Source organism: Empidonax traillii, unplaced genomic scaffold (assembly GCF_003031625.1).
Source record: "Empidonax traillii isolate 1590-97213 ecotype Southwest subspecies unplaced genomic scaffold, ASM303162v1 scaffold571:size529327, whole genome shotgun sequence".
NCBI lineage: Eukaryota > Metazoa > Chordata > Aves > Passeriformes > Tyrannidae > Empidonax > Empidonax traillii.
Genome location: NW_020955764.1, coordinates 91,874 through 116,044, shown reverse-complemented (window position 1 = coordinate 116,044; position 24,171 = coordinate 91,874). Strand labels below are relative to the sequence as shown.

The 24,171-nt window shown below is 42.9% G+C and overlaps 1 protein-coding gene across 11 annotated transcripts in view; it reads left to right on the top strand.

Moving 5' to 3' along the window:
* NRG4 (neuregulin 4) overlaps positions 1 to 23,788 on the top strand; it is a 44,474-nt gene extending 20,686 nt beyond the window's left edge. The window contains exons 1-7 of one of the 11 annotated variants that reach the window (XM_027897981.1): positions 4,330 to 4,499; positions 7,726 to 7,806; positions 8,816 to 8,881; positions 12,360 to 12,453; positions 19,535 to 19,684; positions 23,374 to 23,453; positions 23,550 to 23,788. In XM_027897981.1, the coding sequence (XP_027753782.1) occupies positions 8,872 to 8,881; positions 12,360 to 12,453; positions 19,535 to 19,684; positions 23,374 to 23,453; positions 23,550 to 23,566 (351 nt within the window). In that variant the 5' untranslated portion in view covers positions 4,330 to 4,499; positions 7,726 to 7,806; positions 8,816 to 8,871 and the 3' untranslated portion in view covers positions 23,567 to 23,788. Of the gene's footprint in view, positions 1 to 4,329; positions 4,500 to 7,638; positions 7,807 to 8,815; positions 8,882 to 12,359; positions 12,454 to 19,534; positions 19,685 to 23,373; positions 23,454 to 23,549 lie in introns of those variants that run through there. The other 10 variants (XM_027897980.1, XM_027897979.1, XM_027897982.1 and 7 more) reach the window with 10 other exon arrangements.
* The last annotated feature ends 383 nt before the right edge of the window (positions 23,789 to 24,171 follow it).

Genomic DNA, 24,171 nt, shown 5'->3' with positions numbered 1-24,171 from the left:
TTAATCCTCTTCTTAACTGTTAAGATCACACACTATTTTTCCTGAAAATCATTGGCTCACTGATACCAGGGTGGCTCACAACACACAACTGTATCTGCAGAACCCTAAATCAAACATCTGCTGACTTACAGGTGTGACTTTGCAACCAGTATATTTGAACATACATTTTAAATGTAGTTTCCTGTGTGTGTAACGCCACAGGGGCACGTGGGGCTTTACAGGATGCAAGCAAAGACACAATAATTGCCACCAAGAAATTTTAGTGGAAACACATCAAAGAAACAACGAACCCTAGACGAGACAAAATGAAAAAATTAAAATGAGACAGGGAGAACCTGTTCATGCTGCAAATATTATTATTTCGGATAAAGCAAGGGATGAGCTGATACTGTATTTTACAATGCTTAGTCAAGGACAAAAGTATGATTAGAAGACCTCCATTGCTGCTTGAGTTTACAAGAAGGCCTGCCTTGATTCTCCTCATGCAAAAACAGCGATTGCAGCAGGACTGTACGGAGGTAACAGAGCTCACTGGGAACTCATAACTAAATTAAGAATGAAACCCTAATACATCACACTCGTCACACCAAATCCTAAGCCCACCAAACAGATGGGCTGAAATATGAGAGAGGCTGAAGTAACCCTGCCACCTTCACCCACAGTGCACCACCCAAGAACCTGGTGGAAGAAAGGCTTCAATTCACCTTGGGCAGGAACCTCTGGAGCCAAAGAATGAACAACAGCCACGTTCTACCCCCACAGTGATAAGAAGCCAACTTGAACTGTTTTTCTCTTGAGGACAGTGTTTCAACAAGTGTGCTCATGTCCACCTATACTACAGAGATACTCCCAAAAGTACTGTCAGAGTTCAGAAATTTTTTCGAAGTCAAAAAATCCCAAACTCTCCATTTTCCGACGCTGCAGATTCCAGACTTACCCCTCACACCACGAAACCCAAAAAGAGTGTGGCAAACATGTTTCACCAGCACACAGTGTCACTCTAGAACCAGCGAGCAGAGGAAAAGAAGGAATCAAACCTCAGTCCTCCTCTCACATACCAACCAGCAATGATGATTGCTCAAATAGCATGTATTTGACACTTCTGATGATAATACATGCGGCAGAAAGGACTCCCGCTCGCTCTCCTATGTCAATATTGGTTCTGCAGTGCTCATAAGGATTAAGTATTCTGACTGTTAGGTAATCCCATTGTCCAGGAAGCAGATTAGCTGAGCACCACTATATGGAAATAACATCTCGTTTATTGCTCTGATAGACTACACAGATAGTTTTATACTGCATAACACAATTCAATTAATTGTTGTGCTATTGCCAGGTAATGCAACTAATTCAGACAGATACTGATGATATAGGTGAATTTTAGTCGTGTCAGGATCTCGCAGGGCAATGCAGTTCCTCCTCCTAATTTGGACACAATCACGGGTAATAACACTGGAACCATGGGCTTCGTGGTGCTGGAGGTTTTGCCAGTGCTGTCCCTCTGTGCCTAAAGTGATCTGTGATGCAACATCACTGCAGAGTCAGGCTCCGCAGTGTGGAGACCACGGGAGGCGGAACAGCAGCTGCCAGGGACCCAGGGTTGGGGGAGTCACCCCCGACCCCAACCTGGAGTAACAGCACAACGGTACAGGGGGCCTGGAGAGGGGAAGTGTAATGAGCACCTTGAACAGGGCACCTTCAGAGCTGCAATCGTGCCTAGACCCAACTAACCTTTGGGAACGGACACAGTGACAGGGAAAACTGCTACACTGCATGCTGTGTTCTGCACTGATGCTGTCAGTCACAATCTGAAAACACCTGAGCTCAGTAGCAGGCTCGCACTGGTACTCACACTGCAGGCATACATAGCTCACATCTTCATTTTCTTACTGACCTTTTCATAGCGGTTGAAGTGAAGATCTTTATCTCACCTACTACTCCAGTTCCTACTGAAATAGCTGATGTGTACTCTTGCCACATGTTCTCTTTGTCCACTGCTGTCTTTAGCACAATTACTACCCATCTAACTTTGTGTGCAACTTCCACCTCTTTTCGCCCTTCAGGCAAAATCCCCACCTTGCACTGAACGAGTCAGTTTTGCGATTCAATGGGTAGCATCAGGACAGAGCTGCAAAAACTCCACTTCCTTCAGAAACGTACAGGAATGAGTAGGAACCGCTTCGGGAATGGGTTCTCGGTTCACACAGTCCCTTCCCTGACTGCAAACACACTCTCTCTGCATTTAGGAACCATAACACGTTTGAAGCAGGACACGCTTGTTCTTACTCCACATCCTCTGTAAATGAGAAGTATTCCCCCGCTTCCCCGCGCAGAGGAGGCTGCCCCACAATCCAGACATTGTTCTCAACACCGAGGAAAGGCTTTTCCCAGTGTTAATGGCAGTATCTCGTTGCAGAGCACTTACGTGCTACTATTGCATGGTCTAATTTACAATCCCCACCTAACGTGACCGTGTCAGTAATAACCATTTTACAAGTGTCCTGCAGGAACTTGCGGCATCTTCGCGAGAACTACCGAAAAATAACTATCAGCATTGTCTCCCCCGATCCACACTTGGGTAATGATGTTATACAGCACATTAAAAGAGCACAGTTTGCTTAACCTTCTTTGTGCAAATTCCAGTAATAAGTCCTGCATAAAGAGTAGGATTCCTAACAGTAGTCAGACCACAAAGCAGCAATTTCTGACTGTGTGCCTATGACAGAAGCCCTGTGTCCAGACAAATGAGCCTTCTCTGCTGTGGCAGAGAATGAGCCTTCACAGCTGTAAACACCCCTACATCGTTACTCACTTTGCTTCTTTTACATATACCATTTTTGGCAGCTGTTACAATGGTGTCAGGTGTGTGCTCTCTTTAACACGGAGCTTGTAGATCGGTTTGCTCGCAAACCCACACGTAAAACCCAAGAAATTCTGCTGCAGACACATTTAGCAGAACCTTTTCCTGTAAATTCAGCAAGCTAACAAGCTTAGAAACCACGCATATCCATAGACTGCTCTCCTTAAGAAAAGTTACTGTGACGTGCTGTCCTGTTACAGCTCATCAATCCCCACAATTTAGATTTCACCTCTACAAATATAACAAAAAAGGCCTATCAAGTTTATTACATTTTTATGGAAGGCAAACCAAAAATTCCCCAGTTAAGAGCACTCTAAATAGATTTCAACTTCAGAGCAGAAACTACGATTCCTTTTCTGGCTGGGGCAGGCAGTGATGCTGCTCCGGGACGGGTGGGTTTCCAAGGAGCGCTGCAGCACCTTCACAGACCTGGAGCGCTCTCGGTGAAGGCGCTGCCGAGGCACCACACGTTGGGTGGGTTTGCCCGCACAGAGAATAAAAGCAGCTTTCAAGCTCAGGCATCGTACCCGGGATGTACTCGGTAACCGCACGGCATAAGTTGTCCGGGGGCGCGGGGGCCCCGCTGAGCGGCGGTGCCGGGGGCTGCGGTGCGGGAGATACTGCGGGCTCCCGGAGCCCCCGCAGCCCCTCGGCCCCCTCCTCTGAGGGGTAACGCCGCTCCGGCAGCGACCCTCAGCCCGCCCGGCCCGGCGGAGCCCGCGCAGGGTCCCGAGCGCCCCCGGCCCCAACCCCGGCCAGGCGGCACCGCCGCCAAACTTTGCCCGGCGCGGAGCGGCTCCCGCGGCACCGCCGGCGGGGGGGCCCGCCGGGCGCCCTGCCCGGCCCCGGGGGCGCAGCGAGCGGGGAAACCGCGCCGAGCACGGCCGCGCTGGGCACGGCACCGACCCCTCTGCAACGGGGCACGGCACGGCCCCTCTGCCGGGGCACAGCACAGACCCGCCTCTCGGGCACGGCACCGACCCCGCTGCCTGCGGCGGAGCACGGCACGGCCCCGCTGCCGGGGCACGGCCCGCACCGGGCTCCCCTCACGCCGCCCGGGGCTCCCCCCTCACGTACCTGCTCTGCCCGCGCCACCGGCGTCCTGCGCGCGCCCCGCGCGGGGACGGGGAGGGACCGGGGCCGCCCGCGCGCGGCCCCGCGCGCGCCTCCCGTTCCCGCTCCCGTTCCCTTGGCGACGCGGGGCCGGCGCGCGCGCGCGGGTCGCTGCGCGGGAGCGCGAGGGGGATGAGGGGGGCGCGCGCGCGCGCGTCACGCGGCCGGCGCGGGGCCAATGGCGGCGGCGGGCGGCGCGCGCTGGAGTACTACGGGCGCGGCCCCGCCCCCCTTCCCCCGCCACCCCCCCCTCCCCGCGCGCGACCCCCGCGCGGGCACCCGAGCGGCGACACATCGCGACAGACACATCGCGACAGACACACCGCGACAGACACACCGCGGCACAGCGGGCCGGGCATCGCCGCCCCGCGCGGCGCCGCCGCGGCCCGGATTACATAAGGGCGCCGGAGCGAGCGGCCGCGGGATTACACCGCGCGGATTAGGGATTACGTTGATTCAGCACATTGCCCGGTGCTTGTCTGAGAAAGATTACACCGGCAGAGTTAAGAATACCCCCTGTGCTGCGGTAAGCCGTGGGTTAAGTAGAGCAAATTAACTCACTGCAAAATTAAATGCACCAAAAGAAAAAAAGGAAAAAAAAAAGGAAGTAAACCAACCCAAGGTTAAGAATGTGCTTTAAATGGACAAAATAAATGAGACTGGAATTCAGGTTTTGAGCTATCTCCCCTATGCTGTAATAGCAACCAGCTCTTACTATCTGGATAAATCTTTAAAAATCAAAATCAGCATAGTGAACACTAATTACGTTTGATTCGTGATGACTGCCGTGTAAAAGTGAATATCTAAAACTCTCACGATAGACATTTTTTAGTAACTCAGAATTATTTAGGAGGCACCGGTCAGTGTGATTCTGTCACCACGTGCTGAACCGCCTTGTACGCCAGTTTGTGATGGGGATTTTTAGCGTTCTGGTTGCTGGATCTGAGGTTACCGACACCGGGGAGCTGACACTGCGGGGTCACTCCATCTGCCACGGAGCCGCGAGTACAAATTAACCACGCAGTGAGAGCCTTTAAGTTCCAGTAATTTCAGCTTATTTCTTAGTTTAGGGATAAACTTGGAAGCAAAAGTGCCACAGAAGAAATCAGTAAGCACACAAGAATGAAAGAATAGTGTTGTGGGGGTTTTTTCCCAAGCTTGATAGTGACTTTTTTTAGTGCAAGTGTGTTGTAAAATTTATTAAATTCCCCTCACATAAGCACACACAGGCTGGAGACTGGAGTCTCTACCTCAAAATTACAAATTTCTAGCAGACTACAGTAGTTATATTTGACAGAAGCTCAACTTTGTAGCTTTGCCAATGTCTGGAGGAATATCTCATACAGTAGAACTGGGGTTTCTGATGGGAATTTGCAGTTGGTTGCAAACTACTTTGGAAATTTTAGGAATGGAAAGTGTCCCCTTAAAGTCACCGTAATGTCTCAAATTGCAATTTCAACACCATGACAAGAGTTTTAGGCTGCTGTTGTAGTACATAATTAATCCTGGACATACTTCAGTGGGTAAAATCAAAATGTAAATCTAAATTTTTGCTGTGGGCACTTCTAAGACAAGAGGACTCAGTAATTTGTTGTCATTTCAGAAAACTGGAATGGAAAGAATTTTTTGAACAACTGTAGCCAAAAAAATTAACCTGTCAGTCAAAGCACACCGAGATTTGTGAGCTATTTATGACCTGCCTTCGCTTCTGCCTTTTGTGAGAATTCCCTCCTGTTTTGGCTGTCCCATCCTAAAAGAAACTTTCAGGGTGTGAATTTGAGTAAGACATTGCCCTCATACAGATTTGTTGTAACATCTCACCTTGAAGTCTTCCTTGGACAGATCCTCATTTGTTTCAGGCATTTTTTTTCTGACACCTGATGATTTTCTGTGCTCCAGCCAGTTATGAGCTTCAGATGGGGAGGAGATGGGAAGTTATACCTAGATGAGAAAAAACAGACTCCTTTTAACAAGACCTCAGGACAGTTCCTGGCTCTTGGAGAAAATAAGAGGTTGTAGGTTACTGACTGCTTGACAGATATCAAGGGCACATCTCAGAAGGAAAGTTATATTTAATTAGCCCACTAAGCAATTTTTGAAACCTTTTTCCCTTCACTGTTTTCAAAACACAAATATTTGAGCTTAATATTGGTGCAGAATGAGAGCTGGCACAGAGCAAAATAGGCTTTATTTTAAACTTCAGATTAAAATGCTCCAGCTGGAAACACAGAGTGACTTTTCAGGAGCTCCCAAGATGCGTGCAAGATCCACATTTCAGCACTCATACAATTGGATCCGTAGTTTCTGAGAGCATGGGCTATATCTGCCTCTCAGGAGGAAGACAGTTTGAAAAGTGGAAGGTAGATGCACAACTGATCTTTGTGTTTCTAGTATGAGCTCAGTGCACAGATAGGTTTAAGCAAGTTGGAATCGAATTTAGCAACAATTTCTGTGGTAGTATTTCCTTTTCTTTAAATATATCATCCTATTTCTGATGAGATAGGGACTCCAATCTGTTCTTTTTAGGACACTTATACATGAACCTCTGTTCAGAGTGTAGAACCCCAGAGAAAAACGTGTAAATACCTGACTGCCTAATGATTTATTTACTCTTCAATCTTAAAAAGAAGAAAAAAATGCCATAACTGTGAATGCTGTCAGCAGCATCTCTTTGGAAAGTTATCTTTAGACCCAAATTATGATCCTTATTTTCAAAACTTAAAACATAGAGTAATGCATACACACAGACCTCTCCTTGGACTGGTGAGGAAGTATTTTCACCCCCTCCCTTTGCCACCCCCTATTTCTTTGACCATGCAGGTCAAAGTTGGAAAATAGAGAATTAGTGCTCGTCCCATGGCCTTCCTCAAGCTGCCTGGTTCTCTGCAGTCAGCCTGTAAATAATGGGTGGTACCTGTAACAATTAGAACTCATCCAGACAGTGATGAAACACACTGATGCTGTAGAAAACCTCAGCTTCCCCCATGGGATTTTCTGGCAGATCACTGGATTTAAGCATCTCTTGAAAAAGCTCAACTTACACCAGGAGCAGCACCAGAGATAGTGAGGTGCATACTGATAGTAAGGGGAAGGAAAGGAGATGCAGGATCTCCTTTTTGCAGTAGCAAAACTAAAGTTATTCTGTCAATTCAAGGACTCCTATCCTAATTAAATCTGGTACAGGAGCTAGACTGAAATTTAGGTGATAGATGCTGTTTATATTTTCTGTTATGAGAGCTACTGGATATTAAATAATTTCGTGGAACTTTCTGTGAAAAGGGAGACTAAATTAACAAGGACTGCTTGCTCCAGTAAGATACAAATTTAAATCAGATTTGTGACCGCTGTGTAAAATATATATATGATGCAATTTATGTGAACATTTTGAATTCAGCAATAAACTGTAGTGCTGGTAACCCACAAGTGATTCTGTGAGCAGGGTGTTCCCCCCTTCTGTGCTTGGCCTCTGCAAGGGTGTTTGTCTTTGCACTGTACGTAAATGTGAACCTTTTCTCACAGCACACAGAGCCCAGATCTCGAATGCAGGAGAAACCTGTCTGCAGGATGATTTAGTTCTTTTAAACCCAGGATTTTAGCTCTGAAGTGACTCCTGTCCACCTGTCTCTCTGTTAATTGTTAATTGTTCTCCTTGTGCACACACACAGGTTGTGTATCTGAGGCAGCTCAAGAGGACGCCTTTGGGAGGGGACCTTGCTGTCACAGCCCAGTGTCACAGGGAACTGCCACTCCAGACTATCCTGCATGGACAGGACACTTGAAAACTAGAGAAGTCACCTGAGGTCCCGTGAGAACCAGCGCTGTCTGCTCATAAAGTAAGTACAAATGCATCATACCTTCTGAAATGGGCCTCTATAGAAAGTTGATTTTCTGTTCCTGAAAGCTGAAGTGTAGGCAGTTATTCCTCGTAAAGCTGACAATTTATTTTATTTGATCATTTAATGGGAAAAAGATTCTTTCTTCCAGTATAGGGCAGTTTGTTTAAATAACTGCTTTACGTACACTTTAAAGTGCAATTAAGAAAAAAGAGCAAACATGAAAAAAGAAGATGATCTATTACATTAGGCTTGTTTAGTAATGATATGGTAAACTTTGATTATATCTAATAAGAAAACAGAATATAGCAAGGGTAGGTGGCTATAGAGTTGACATATCTACAGAATAAGTTTTTAAAATTGCCAAGTGAAGATTGGTTTCTGTCCAGTCAGAGAGTTTCTATTCCAGATTTTAAAGATCATTGTACAAGCCTTGACCTTGCTGAGTTCTGGTAAATTCACAGCCTGTATTACTAATTTCACCCGACATCCAGACATGAGAAACACTCAACTGAAACCCACACAGATTCTCTGCGAGAAATGACAAATTGGGAAGTTCTTGTTTGTGGAATGCAAGAATTCTACCACCGAGACCTCACCTGACTGAATAATCACCAGTCTGGGAACTGGTTCAATTGTGTGCACTGTCTTTCAGGGTTCAAATGCCCATCCAATTAGCTGGCCAGAAACAGTCAATTAGATTGCCTAAATGCACAGGTACCACAACTCTGAATAAGCGTGGCAGCGTGGAAAAAAGCATTCATTGTTTAAATATGCTTTAGTGTGAATTTGGTTTTACTCTGCCTTTGGGGATTCACTGAACTGGAGAGCAGAGCTGAATGTTTGCCATTAACTGTGAATTAGTGGAGCTTCCATCTAACAGTGCCTTACTGTCCCTGCAGATGTCTCAGCAGCAAAACTAAGCTGCGTTCCAATAACTGCTTCTTGGGGGGAAAAAGTCACCACCAGGTTTAAAAATGACAAGCTCAACTTCCATGTTTGTCTCCAGGTGCTGTTTTAGAAGAGCAGCCTCTGACCAAGAATAAAAGTTGTTGTCGGAATAATATGCGAACAGGTAATTTCTTCCAAGTCTTTGCCTGGATACACATCCATGTATAATTAGAATTCATTAATATATTGCCTCGGATTTGGGAGCTGCCACTGGGATTGTCACAACTGCTCTGCGGAGCTGCCATCCCTCACTCGAGTTCAGCTGCTGATGGTACAAATCCTGTGAGGAGATGTTGTGCTTTGATCAATCCTAGCGTTTCACAGCTTGTGGCTGATCACACAGTCCAGAGTTGCTTACAAGTGAGGAAGCATCAGCCCCCTTTTATCTTCTGTCAACATTTCCCACTCCTCCCCCTTTCCTTTTTTGTGTTAGCAGAGTTCAGGATTAGACAGTCTGGTGTTTTGGCCTCTGGATGAGGCCAGACAGCTGAGTCAACATGTGGGTTATCAAGGCTGGCTTGGCTCTTTGAGAGTTAAGGTGGTGCTGAGCCTGAATTTGTTTTTTTTTAATAGCTGGGACAGTCAGGTTACAAAAGTTTAAATGCAAACAGGCAAGTTTAGAGACACAGCACTGTACCAGCTACTAGGAAGAAAATGAACTCTGTCCTAGCTGAAACCAGGATGTGCATGTCCTCAAAAAGAATTATTAGGAATAAGTGTATTTAGAGCCAGTTTTAAGTATTGATAAGCATTAAAAAAGAACAACCTTGTTTTATTCCTCTTCGCTTCTCCTTCCACCAAATTCAACTTTTTTTAAAACCCACTTTTGTGTCTTACTTCTCTTTAATCTTTCGCATAGAAGGATGTATCAAAATACACACATATATATCATGTACCACATACATAGAGCTCTGTTAATTTAAAAGCTAAATCTTTTGTATTTTTTTAATCTCCCCTCATCACTTGACTTGTTAAACTTTCCTATCTTGATTATGGAGTCTGAATGTAGTATACATTTGACTTTCAAAGCATACAATTTGCATTTTTAGATTAATATAATGTATTGACTCACCTCATGAAAAATCATAGCACATTCACCGATGCTAATGTAATTGGGTTTTGTACTGAACCCCTTCTGATTCTCCAGTATATTCTTTTGCATCATTGACTATAAATTTAGAGGGATAAACTGGTGCTTTCACACCTTCCTGTCTATAAATACAGAACTGTGGTTTGGAAATTTGCTGCAAGCTACTCTATTTCAGTCCAGTAGGTATGGAGTACAATAATATCTATTTTTGGATTATAATTTTCTAGTAATATTTTTTTTCTAGTGTTAAAGCATCCTGAATTTTCTTTTATTGCCTTTTGTAATTCTGACACCTACTTTGTTACTCTGATACTTTCACTAAGTAGTAGCAAAGTATTAATACACAAAATAGTGAAAAGAACAAAAGGCTGGGAAAAAAGGGCACCTGATCTAGAAGGTCCTAGAGGTTTCTTCAAGTTTCTCATCACTGGTAAAATTAAGGTTACCATTTTCCCCTCAGGATTGGAAAAAAGCCTGTCTCTGGAAAGGAATAGCCTATAGAAAAATTGTCTGTAATTACAATCAAAAAGGTTTCAAAGGCTCCCTGGGCATTTTTTGTTCTCTCTCTCTGCCTCTCTCACTTTAATAGGCCTAAGACAGAGTGCCTGAGGTGTTTTGGCAGAACAGAAATGCCTGGGTGTGCTGCAGAGCTGGGCTTTAATACAAAGATCACCCCTTACCAGTGATCATCGTCCCAGATGAGCCCTAAACGACTCCAGGCGTTGAGGTTCCTTCAGGACTCTGTGCCTGTGTGGGCCTGGTCTGGTTCTGCATCGAGAGGAAGAAAAGAAATAGAACCTGAAGGCAGGATTTTAAAGAGGTTAACAAATTCTCATTAATTCTCATGAGAATTTCTTTGAAACCTTCCCATGAGCTGTGTAAAAGGATTTTTCTGTGGGGCCTACCTCCTATCATCTTGCTTTTCCATCTGGTAGAATCTCAACAGTTAACTCCCTCAGACACTTGACAGAGCTGAGGGCACGTTGAGAGTTCTGTTTTTCTCAGTTGATTCTTATAACTGTATGGATATCCTGATACAATGTCCATGTGTTCAGTACCCTCCCTTCATCTGACAGAGGATTCAATTGAAATACACTCCCACAGAAGGTCCACTGTCAGGTTTGAATAGACTAAAATCAAATAATTTGTAGTTCTTGTTTAAAAACCTCCTTGTTTTTCTTCTGTGCCCATTTTATTCCCATTGCAATTGTGCTGTTAGTCTTTTAACAGTGAACTTGCAGGAAATTAATTGCCACTAGACAAGCACAGAAAGCTTCGGAGTTAAAATAAATTTCCATTTAACTTATAGCAAGGTAGGGCAGAACACACGTTTCTGTGCAACAAGGTCAAACATGAACAATCCTTCCAGCCTTTCTTCTCCCTCCTCCAGCTCCCTCATTTATCTGCACACAGGCAAAAGGGTCCCGTTCCCATTTGCACACACTTCTATAGTGAGACAGCAGAGTTCTTATTTTCAGAGCTTCCGGGAGAAATAACAACAAGAACACTTAAAAGTGTGAGGTAACACATGATTCTCACCCTTGTGATGTCAGAAGACTGCTCTATTTTTGTTTTGATTGAGATACTGTGGTTTCATAAGATGGAAGAAATATATAAAAATATATATATGCATATATATATATATATATATATATATAAAATGAGTTACTGATGCATTAAATGTGTCCTAAATATATGCAGTCCAAATCCCAAATTTAGACTGCTCTCAGAGAGAGTGAAGTGGTACAGTTAGATAGGCTTTTGAAACACAAAATGGTCAACTGCTGCTACAAGTGCCAACATCAGTGTCCTGCACTGGGGAGCTACGGAATTCCTAATTATGTTTAACACACCAGCAGTTCGCCCAAGAAGCCTGTTGAGTCAGGAAAAAGCCTCGCTGAGACGTGTGGAAATGACATTGTAGCACATCAGTGACCCTGGGCAGGCTGTCCCCTCCTCTGGTCATCCAGAACCGGGGTGGGAAGAGCCGGTGGTGCCCAAGTGGGCTGTGATTCAGCTCTTCAGGCAACCCTGAGCGGTCTCAGGGTGTGCTGGCCCACACCTGAGGCTATTCTGGGTGCATCTGTGCTGGCTGAGTCTCTCACAGAAGGCAGTGAAGCTGAGGATAGTTGGTGCCAGTGGAACAGGACAGCCCAGACTTCCCACAGGTCACCGTGTGAATCACTGCGCTCGCTGTGGCGAGCGGTCAGACCGGCAGAGGAGATAACGGAGAATCAGAAGTTCCTCTCCCTGCCAGAGAAAAGTTTGATTTATTTATCTAATTTGGGTGTTTCACATCTGATGTGGTGCTAAGTTAGTGATCTTTTCTGCTTATTGTTGCATGAAACAGTTCTGCAAGATAGTGCTGCGTGTTGCTGGCCTGGAGGGCAAGACTGATAACCGTTTTGTTCACAGGGTGGTTTTGTTTGTGTGATGGTTTGTTTTGGTGGGTTTTTTTTTGGTTTTGAAGTCTTCTGTTTTTCTCAGTGTTTGTTTTGGTCTTATTTTTAAGATCATGAAGAACTCTGTGGCACCAGTTATGGATCTTTTTGTCTGAATGGAGGGATTTGTTATATGATTCCTACTGTGTCCAGTCCATTCTGCAGGTCAGTCAAACTGAAGTTTGTGTGTCTTAATTATTGGACAGTAGCTGTCTAAAGACTATTTTGTTTCTTTAAGAAATCACTGTTAAAATGTTATCCAAAAGAAAATACCTATTACTTTCCAAGCTTGCAGAGCCATGACAATATGAGAAAAATAAAAATACTGGTTTATACTGGCTTGGCAGATGCAACAGCACTCAGTTCCATGTGCATTCAGGAGGGGGTCTATATTTAGAGCCACAGCTCTTCCCTCATTACAATACAGAAAGAACAAAATAAAATACCCTTTGCCTCATGGAAGAGAGAGTGTAGGAAAGGCATTCGGAAAGGCAAAGCACATCCCCACTCTTTCTTACAGATGAATTCTATTACAAACATTTTTTGTAACGTAAAATGGCCTACCATGAGCAAAATGAGGAGGCACAAAAAATAATATCGTCTTTTAAGGGGGAAAAAAACTCTGTAATTCAAGACTTACTGTGTTCTCTGAATCTTGCTGAAATACTCAGCTTCACAGTGACAGCCAGAGACTACCTGAAAAAGAAACATCCAGGCAGCAAATGCAGATACTTCCTACACCAATCCATAACAGAACCATTTTTCTCCCTGAAGCCCACTGGAAAACAAGCCCTTCCCGGATTTTGCATGTGGATACATTTCCTGCACGAATCCAGCCCCATCTTTTTATTTTCTCATTTACCAAGGCATAAGATGCTCAATGAAATTCCCATTTTTCACGGTTCATTTACTAATTCTGAGTTATCATTCATCAAAATAAATTATGATTGATTTAACGGGTTTGCTTAACAAAATAATAGCCATTCAGACAAATATACATACACTTAGGGATATTACCTTTTTTTGCTTCTATGGCAACTTCTGCTCCCTCTTCCATCTTGACCTATAACTAATGATAACCAGATAAAACAATTGAAGTAGGAAACAAAATCTTTTCCCAGATGCCTAATTAAAATTAGAGATCTTTGTTTTGTTTGGAACAGTTCAATTTAAGCCCTTAACCTCAAGCCTGTAAACTCATTGAGCTGGATGAGGAGAAAAGAGGCAGTTTAGTGACAAATGCTCATTGAAAAATACACACAGCAGATCACTGTCATTGCCCAGTGTCACAGAGAATCAGATCAGGAAGGGAGATCAGAGCTCCAAAGTGCTGGATGATGGTGATTTACTCTCACTGCTAGACCTTGCAGGCTTATGTGATAGAAAATGAATACCACACACACAAAGAGGAAGGCATTTTGATACATGCTGTTTGGGTTTTTTTTCTGGTAGGAATCCCATATTACTGATATTAAAATACTTAAATGAAAAATGAATGGTTAAACTAAATAGCATCAGTTAAACAATTTCAAAGCCCCCTCTCAGCTATTGCTAAACTGTGTAACAAGGCAGATGTATTTGATGCAATAACTATAAATATGAAGTAAGAAATCCTCAGAGCAATCCATCCTTCAGGAGCACAAACTAGTCAGCATAGATAATTTCCACTTTAACAGCTCCAAATGAAGTCATTTGCAGTTCAGGTACCAGAGGATTTTATAATCTGCTGAAGCAGAAAAGTAACATCTTAAGAGCATTTCTGTTAGGCAATCTTACTGCATTTAAATTACTAACTATTTTTTTCCCTGTATCTAGTGATTGATTATGAAGTTAGATGGTTTAAATAGCAGCATTCTATTTAAGCATGTCCTCATTCTAAGCATGTTCCTTAATCAGTCAGAGAAGGCTAATTATAGATGAGAAAGGTTTTGTTTACACACAGATATCTTAGTAATCAGCAGTGATGTGAATAGAAACAACAGGAAAAAAAATGCATCACGATTCAGCAGAATTCAGGAAATATTTGGTGCTTTGGAGCTTCAAGACTTGCATCATCACATGGCTGCACAAAGTTTCTCTGACGAAGGTTTCTGCCAAATCCCACCCAAAGCTCTCCCAAGTGTCCTCAAATGATCATCTCCCACCAAAAGAAAACTTAAATCACTTCAGACTCCGAGGCTGGATGATTGTTAGTTAGAAGAGGGAGATGGAGAAAGAACAGGCAAATAAAATTACCTTGAAACGTTTGTCTTAACGTGCTGCTTGGTTACACAAACGTGCTGCGCTGTAAGATGCAACATCATTGGAAGTAATTTACCCATGTAATTAGGGAAAATGCATAATTCTTTAGAAAATCTGTGGTTTTATGCATGCTAACAAACTAAGAGCCACCGCTTACCTTTGGAATTTAAGTTAATTTCATAATTCAGAAGTGGACATATACGAGGTAGATATTTAATATAAACAACCATTAATTTACCCCCCCCCCCCTTCCTGTGCAACATCAGCAGATTTTAAACGCAGCTAATGTGTGCTAAAACATGAAGTTGCTCAGCTGCCATCTTCCCTCATTGCTTTCCTAACAACGAGTTGATGTTCTCAGCAGCCAAAGGCACACCTGGCACCATAAACCAGACGAGCTTCAAACCCAGGAACGCTCAGATGTACTAAACAAACAGAGGAGCACAGAGGAGGATGGAAGAGCAGCTGCCTCAGGTGTCTCAGGAACCACAAGGCTGAAAGCATTTGCCTCAGCACCTGATGACAGCTGTCCCACAGGCATTAAATAAGGCAGTGCAGAATAAGGGCAAGATTTTGTTTGCTGAGGGGGAGCTCTGGTACTTGCATTTTTTTTTCCTTACACTTGGCAGATTTCTGAGAGCGTGCTTTCTGTATTTCAAGCAAAATACAGATGGTATGAGACCACACAAACATAGCTCCTCTGCTTCAGAGGGCAGCACACACAAAATCAACAGCGAATGATCTCCTTACCTTATGTGTCTGAAAACTGTTAGCAATCAGAACGAATATCACTGCCAGATATGGCAAAGCTTGCCATATAAACACATGGCTAAGGGGGTTCTAGGGAAAAAAAATCAATTCTTTCAACTTCTCTCCAGTAGGAGCATTTTCTTTTACTCTCTTTGTATATGAATTCAACTCCAGAGTAACAGTTTTCCAACTCCCCCAAATGCAAACATTTTTAAAAACTTGCTTAGGGCTTCCAATTAACTTTGGTATTGCTTATTCACTTTGGCTTTGAATTCTTTTTCATACTTGCTAGATGTCCTTATAGCGTTTGGATTAGGACAACTTTAGGAGCCTGCAACGGACTGAAGATTATGGTGTTTTTGAAGCTATCAGCCAGGGAATCTGAGTTCCATTGACAAGCAGATAACTTTTCAGCTTTTTTTGCTTAGAGCTTTGTATTTACATGAAATTAATTTTGATACCAAGAAGCACCCAGGATTTTCCTGAGTACACGAGAACTGAAGTCAACACCCTTAATGCAGTGCAGTGAGAATCCAGGTGCATATTTGACTCAAATCCTACTTCCATTTTTAAAGTCTGTCACATACTTCCTTAAGTTGCCCCTCTTGGAGTCTGGCAGAGAAAGAAATCTCACCTTGTTACTAAATCTCAGGGCCAGAGGATCCCTCGCACTGCCCCACGAACAGCATCTGCACAGAGACAGCAGCAGTGCCTCCTGTTATTGCAAGACCTTCCTGCTCCTGTTTTAGTTACTAAGCAGATTTTAGGGCAGCAACAGAATTGCAGACCCTCTGTCATCTCCTGGCATCATATGCAGTGCAGTCTGTTCACTTCCACCCTGTACTGATGCTGCCAGGGGTCGTTTTGATTCGTATCCTCTGGATTTCTTTACCTCTGCTGGTGTTGTGTGTGTAGCCCAGCTCCTGTAGTATGTTTGTATACAACAGTGGAAGGCTGGCTCATCCCGTCTGACAGGAGGCGTGGGTGGGTGTGCCTGTGTGTGCAGGCACCTAGGAGAGCACAAATCTGGATGGGATTTCTGAAAACGGGAGCTTTTAGTCACAGATTTCCCTCAGACACTGAAGGCTGCTGTACTTCCACTCTGATGGAATTAGAAATTCTAATTTCTTGGAGGGGGAAAGACCTCTTTTCCATTTGAAAAATCAAGTTTGGGATGCCACACGGTAGGGCCATTTAGCAACAGGGAGCACGTGCTGAGGCAGCAGATTACAGCACGGGGCTGATGTTCTGCAACAGCTACACCTGGCCTAGGGCACACAAGACTTTGTGAGTCTTACTTTCACTCTTAGTCCAGCCTGGAAACAGGCTGCTCTGGGTTTGCCCCAGTTCATTCAAGTGCAGATGCACCGGTGCCTTCCCTATTAACAGCTGCTCCAAACTCGGGTTCTATTTTAGGCATCCATTATAAACAAGATAAACCAGGAGTTTATCTTCAAAGCTACTGGCTTTTAAGGCTGTGTCTAGTAAGACTGACTGCCTCTAGAAGGCTTGATACAGATACCATGGGTTTATGTTCATGGTCCACATGTTTGTTGGTCACTCTGTGTCTGCCTCGCTTGCAGTCATTGCATATGGAACTGCACTGGAATTATTAGAGCTCTGCTACAGGATAAGCAGGTCTTTTGACTGAGTTCAACTACTAATTACAGAAGTCTGTTTAGTTCCTCACTAGTTTTGGGAAAGGGCTTGCAGAAGAAACCTCTCCTGGTTATCTTAAAGCATCAGTTGCTTCTCTCTTTAACATGGGCCTTCACCTGTTTGTACATCAGGACAGGTGACTTTATAAAAGCTTGTGCAAGCCAATATTTGAACATCTGGATTTTCAGAAATGCCCTGACTGCAGCACAGTTTGTTGCTAAGGTCACATTAGCTGTAATTTTGTTTATTTAAATGTAACCCAGAGGTACCTCATCTCAATTTTCCTGTATCTGTGAAAACCTACGTCTTTTAGGTTTCATGGCAGCAATTTTTACATTGCATGGAATCAGTCCCAGCAAGTGTGTCAACAGCTCAGCCTAGTTTGTAATCCCTAATCCACTGCACACAGTTAAACAGATACCATCGAACTAGCTAGTCACGAAAAACATGTTTCTACAACTTGTTTTTGTTACATCCATGCAGAAGAGGTTCAGGATGTTCAGGTTTTGCACGTGCTTTTTCTAGTGCAGGGTTTTTTCCTGTTGCTATAACCTTGCGTTCTTATTGCTGTAGCTTTCCCCTTAGAGTCTTAGGCCTTCAAGCTCCTTTCACTCTTAAGACTTGTGACTACTTCAAGCAGCTGGTTGTGTTTTCTGTTTAGTACAAAGTGCTGCAGCCTCAGTGACCATTTTTCTAGGCTGTCGTCACATTCCCAGTTTTTTTTCCCCTGTGGTCTTTTGCAGCACGTGAATACAACTTCCATTCACTGATCCTTCCACCTCTGCTTCTCAGAACAGTTCACTGACCCTCCCCTTTACCTGATCCTTCACCTGTGTGCATCTCTCTGCAGCAGGACTGTCTTTTCTTCCTCCTGCTTCCTTTGGCTCTTTAGGCTGCTGACTTACTGCCTTTACACTCCTTCTTTAGAACTTTTCCATGAGCCTTAATTTGATGCCAAAACCTATTTATTTTTTTTTTCTTTCTGTGTCATTTTAGCCTTGCATTATTCTCCAGTTTTCATTGGTATTCAAGAATACTTCTATGAATTTCATATTCCATTTTCTATCCCTGTTGCTCTATTCAGCTCTCCAAAGCATTTCTCTCTCACTTGCTGGAGAACAATGCCCCCACTCAGACTACACTTCTATTCTTAAAGTATTCTACAGTATTTCAGAAATAGGCCACTGAAAAGCCACTACACTTACAGTAAATATCTGGAACATTATCTCAAGCAATCAGAGCAGTCTGCCTGCCCTTGCTTCTCCCAGCAGTGACACATCATAACTTTGAAAAGTCTCCCATTGTCCTTGGCAGTTTGATCAGCTGCTCAGCTTTAACATATGATGATAATTAAACAGATTTTTTTTTTTTTTTAGTGTCTCAGTCTTCCATTATATTTCCAAAGACAAAGAACTGAAAGAAGGGGTAGCAATTCTTTGTGCAATGGCTGAGACCAACAGTGCTGAAACATTGTCCATAATGCACAGAAAGTGGAGGGGACTCACATCAAGCCTCCGCGTGGGGAAAGCTCACAGGGATCCTTTTGTCTTAGTTACGCGTCCCAGACATTTCTCCTTTTTGGCAGTTCCTCCCCACTCTGCCTTCTTATCCCTCATCTGAAATTATACCTTGCAGCTGCCAATGGCAGTGGAGAACTTCAAGTGTGTTCCAGAGTTCAGCCCATTCCTCTCAGCTGGAGCCTGAAGTTGCTTATGTCACAGATTATTATGACTTCAGTGCCAGAAATAGCAAGAAGGAGCGAGATCTTTAGTAATACAAATAGAGGGAAGCAAATTTACATATATAAAAAAATACATGCAGAATGTAGCTACTGAAAGAAGAGCGTTCCATTTTCTGTTTCTTTCTGCAAGAGAAAACTTAGCAGAGTAAGTGCAAAATACAAGACCAGTGAAGATCAGTTTAGCTTCAACCTATCTATTTCTGACTGAGTATGAATTACTAAGCCGTCACTTTTATTTAGTTTTACTAAAACATACCATTTTACTGCAGTAAAATACCATATCCATTTTAATCCTTTCTTCAGAAGAAGTTTTCAGAAGCTTAATACGTAAAATAAGCACAGTAGAGAAGACTTACCTAGGTCTCCCCAAGAGAGGGTTATTCACCAAGCACGTAACATGTTCTGGCATGAATTATTACCCTGCATAAACTACTTCTGCAGTTTAAGGTGTACTGTGTCTCAGTGAATTCCCATTTCCTGGGTCTATTTACCTGACAGCTCTGCAACAAAGGAAGCTGAAAGTTACATGGAAGGGGGAAAAGAAAGCATGGCTACTGTGTGAGAACCAGTGGGATGACACAGTTAACACTAGAGAGGTAGATTTAATAAATTAAATCTGTCAGTAATGAATGTATTAAATATATGAAAGCAGTATGGATCAGAATGTAAACTTAGTGCCCAGTGTGACCAATTCCCTTTGTTCCAGAAATAGGAGGGGAAATTCCGTAAGCTGCTGCTCAGCAAACACAAACTCTGAATTATGTCCTAACAGTTCTCTCCCCCCTTAAGAGCAAAAGCAGCTTTTCATATTAAGTGACAAGTTCCCATCTAATCTAATCCCACTTGGTTTCCCAGGTGTATTGAGCATTACACAGGAGCCCGTTGTGAGGAGGTTTTGCTGCCCAGCATCAAGTCCCAAACAAAAGGTGACCTGTTTGCAGCTTTCTTGGCTTCCCTTCTTCTTCTAGGAGTTCTTGTAATTGGAGCATTCTACTTCCTTTGCAGGTAAAAGTGCTTCATAAGGCTGAAAGCTGTTTAATCAAGTAGAAATTTCTTCTGGTAATCATGTACTAATTACCTGAATGTAAAAGCATGTAATGAATTATCCATAAGGTTGTATGGTTATTCAGCATAATGAATGTGGATGTCTCAACTTGTTGCTCGTAATAGTTCATTTCCTGCCTTGTAGTTTTCTCAGTGTCTTTTCTGAGCTATTACTTGTAGTTGCTTTGTAAAAAAATACAGGTAGTATGTCCATGTCTGAGATCTGCAGTCTACCCAGAGTTAGTGCTGACATTCAAAAACTTTATGTTGTCTGAGGACTGAGAAGTAGAAGCAAATTGATGAAGTGCTTAGGGATCAAAAACTGCTCCCACTGAACTGGCAGCCCATGCAACTGGTGCCATTAGCTCCTAATTACTCTGCAGCTCCTGGTCTAAAAAGGAAAACTAAGGAAAGCATCAATTTGAAGAATAATCCCAGGCAGATGTTTCCTAACTAATATCTCGAACAAAACAGAGGGCTAATTTAATTTGTCCATGTTTGAGTAGCAGGAAAATGTCAGTGCTAGACAGCAGGTGCTGCAGGTTTGGTTTTAGCAGCATTTCAGGCGTGTCAAGGCTTGGAATGAAAACACATAAGCAGTTATTGGGGTTAAGGCAGCTATTTGATGCTGTGCATATGTCAGTAAAATTAGACCAGACCCAAACAAACTTACTGTTTTCACTTAATCTCTGCACTTATAATGCAAGTCAACCTCCTGTGTCCCTTCTTTATTTTTAGAGTACAGCACTTTTTCTAAGAGCTTGTTTTGTCACATACCATTAATATGTGTTTACGCCTTTATGAGGCAGTTTATATGAGCCCCTGTAATTCTTGGCCATCACAGACTTGCAGCCTCTTCCCCTTCCTCCTAGACTGCATTTCTCCTTGGTTGTGATAACCAGAGGCTCTTGCAGTCCTGTTCTTTGCTCCCCCATATAATCACATTGTCAAATCAACCTCTCTGATCAGTGCCTTTCAGTGAGCGACCTTTGGAAGAGCTGGGCCAGTTTTACCTCAGCTGCTGTCATGGAAACCCCCTGAATGCCAGTTTTTCCCACAGCTGAATGTATTTAGAAGAGATAGAGAGCATTTGATAAAACAGTTTGTATAAAAGCCCCCCCTTGTTGTAAAGCATCCCCCCTACCTTAGTAATTTTAGTCCAATTACTCCTGCTTAGCCATGGAATGCCACAGCAGTTGTTCACTAAAGAACATCTGCAGGCTACTAAAAAGTTATTAGAATACAATACAGCTTTAACTAACTTGAGAAAAATTAATTCAAGTCTCATACAGGCAGTATTTCTTTAGAAATAGAATTGTCTCCAAGAAGAGAGCAATCTGTTCAAAGATGCCTTTCCTTTTGCACACAGCAGAATTAGGGGAAAGCTGGAGACAAAGTCTACTGAGTTTCATGGTCAAAGTACAGAATCCTTGAGTGACAGCAGTGGCAGGTCCATGCAAGTTCTTTTATTAGACATTTGGAAGATGAACCTCAACTACTCTTCACTCCAGCTCTGCTTAACTGGCAGAACAAGTAGTAGAGCCTCCTTATTAAAAAAATAACTCAGTCTGAACACAGTTGGCCTTGAACTTATCTTACATACCAGACTAGCTGAGGAAATCTCATAAAATCATTATCAACTTCTTTAGTACAGATAAAAGAACCTAACAGGCTCAAAATTGTCTTACCTTTACACCTCTGAGGCTGATGTGGGACAGTCATCTGCCAGAGAACTCATCTCTGCAGGAAACACTTTCCATCTGTAAGTCCTTATGTCTTGACTGCAGTGACCACCATATGAGGAGTCTCCAGAGGATACTTTAATCTACTTACCTCTTTTCAGCTCTATGAATGAGGATCATTGCTAGCAGCTGTCATTAAGCTGCATTTTTTTCCCCTCCCATTTGATCTATCACCTGTATCCCAACATCTTAGCAGAGGGTGGAACTAAGGCTTGTAAGGGTTAGCTGAGAGTTGCATCATCTTTGGCTTGTCCTTGACAGGATATATTAAGTTTAAAGTGTTCAGGGAAATACTGTGCTATCAAGTTTCCGCTGTTACACTTTGTTAACAAATATGTTTGATCCACAGTCAGAAAGCAGAGGTTTTTTTCCTGATATTTTGTGGTTTTAAGCATTTCCATGGCCCTTTCAGCAGAGGGTTCTGGTGGGGTTTTGTTACAAACAGTAACGCAATCTGGAGGGATGCAGAACTAATGGAAGTTCAGAACGAGGAAACAGAATCCCTAAAATTACACATTAAATCTTTTAGAATTTAGGAAATCAGTTTTGCTCTATTTTTGTGTTTTTATCATCACTTATGCCCCCCTCCCTTTCCAAGCTGTCTCTCTCTGAGGCTGCTTGGGACAGATTTGAGGACCAAACAAGTGCATTTAATGCTCCCTAGAAACAAATCCATTCAGCCATACAGGGGTGGAGAGAAAAGGTTTCATTGCTCTGCTTATAAAACTAAGTCATAACTAACAGTGAAAATAACCCATAAGAGAATAGGGCTGCCTAGGAAAGCTCTGGGGGAGCAATGGGAAATAATCCTTTTTACATTTAGCTGAGTCGTCACATTTTTATCAGCTGATGATTTATTTTTTTTTCCAGCCTGCAGAGTGCAAATCCAGATCTAGGTGCTCTCTCCACCTTCAAACAAAGACCCCTCCAACAAACAGGCTCCTAAAGTCTGTCATCCTGACATGGGCAAAACAGGAAAAGTCTGCAAAAATCCCTGCTATTGCACTGGTACTGAGGAACAAATGGCATATTTTGCTGCCAGCAAGTCACCTATCAGACCACGTCCATCTGGCCTTCTTCCTCCAGAAACATATTGCTCAAGGGTTACTGGAGGAAGAAAAAGAGTAAGAAAGGTGACTGATGAGTATAGATGGCACATAAGGCAGTTTTTATTTAATTCAGAAGCCTAAATGCCACACACGCGGAGCTTAAGAGGAACAGAACAAAGCCTAGGGAAAACTAAAATCAATCTGCAATTCATTTCTATATTTCTTTTTAAGTCCACGTGGAAATGGCAAATTAACCTGTAAGGTAAGTGTGATGTGGAGGAATGGGAACTCAGCCAGCCAAAACTACAGGGTCTAGGAATGAGGCCATCTGAGCTGTCCAAGACACCAGATTTTGTGGAGGAGTTACATCACCACAGGGCACAAACTGGACAGGACAGGGAAGAGCTCATGACTCTTCTCAAGAGAGCAGATGTCTGATTACTATTAAAAGAAAGGGAACAAGACAGCAGGAGATCAGCTCTATTTACAAGATTTGTGTCTCCTCAGCAAAGAGTGGAGAATTTCACATAATTTCCAAACATCGAGAGAATTAATAATAAATTATCTTGTGCTGTCTACTAATTGCTTCAAAAAAGAGCTGAGAAATCAGACAAACAGGAGGAGTAGGAGAGAAGCCACATAGTTCTGAGTGTTGTCCTGGCCTCTGATCTCTGTCCTTCTCCCTCCAGTACACTCTTCTCACAAACACTGGGTATTAGAAAGGAATTGCAGGAGATCCATGTCACTTTTTTTCAATGGACATCATTCAATTCATTAGTCTCCTCCCTTATAACCTTTTTCACTGTGTGTAATTTTTCCCCCCCTCTCTCTGTTGTCTGTTTTTTTTTTTTTTGGTCAGAAAAGTTCCCATTCCAAGGACAAGTTCCTCAGAGTGTGGTGCCAGCCTAGTTGAACCTGCAGGCAGCAGTGGCTGCAACAGTGAGTGCAATTTAAAGTTAAATGACTGGACTCCACCAGGAAAGTGGGGCAGGGAGTTTTCCTTAATTAAAGGTACGTTTTTTGTTTATTTTCCAGAAATAACAACAGCATAAAGCAATCCAGTGGAGGAATGGTGGGGGAACAACATGCAGAGCAACCCTAAGAAGACAAGATGGAGAGGATGATGTGGTGAACAAGATGAGAGAAGAAAGCAGATTGAAATAGGAGGCTTATGAGTTGGAGAAGACTGCAACTTAAACATAAACAGTTGCACTTAATGGAGTTTGTATGTATATTTAAAGGTGCATCAATTATACAGACATCACTATAATTTGTTTGAATTTTGTGAGGTTTTTTTTTATGACAAGTTACAGTCCTCAATAAAGCACAGGTAGATGCATGAGAATTTTAGGGTTTACTACATGGGAAATGTATAAAATACATTCAATTTTTTTTTTCGCTGCACAGAAAATATAATAACAGGGGTTTAGCATGACATAATACTGTGGATTTTTGATAAGGGAATTTTGTTTGACTGTCTTGATTCAATAGTTTCAAAATTTGTACTTTTGATACATGTCCAGGATTTGGCTTGTTTCAGACACCCTTAACAGATGTGGGGGGAAAAAAAGCACCTTTCTCCCAGCTAATACCCTATTTTTATATTTTTTTGATCATAAGACAACATGAGGATGAGGTACCACTGCTAGTGTATTGG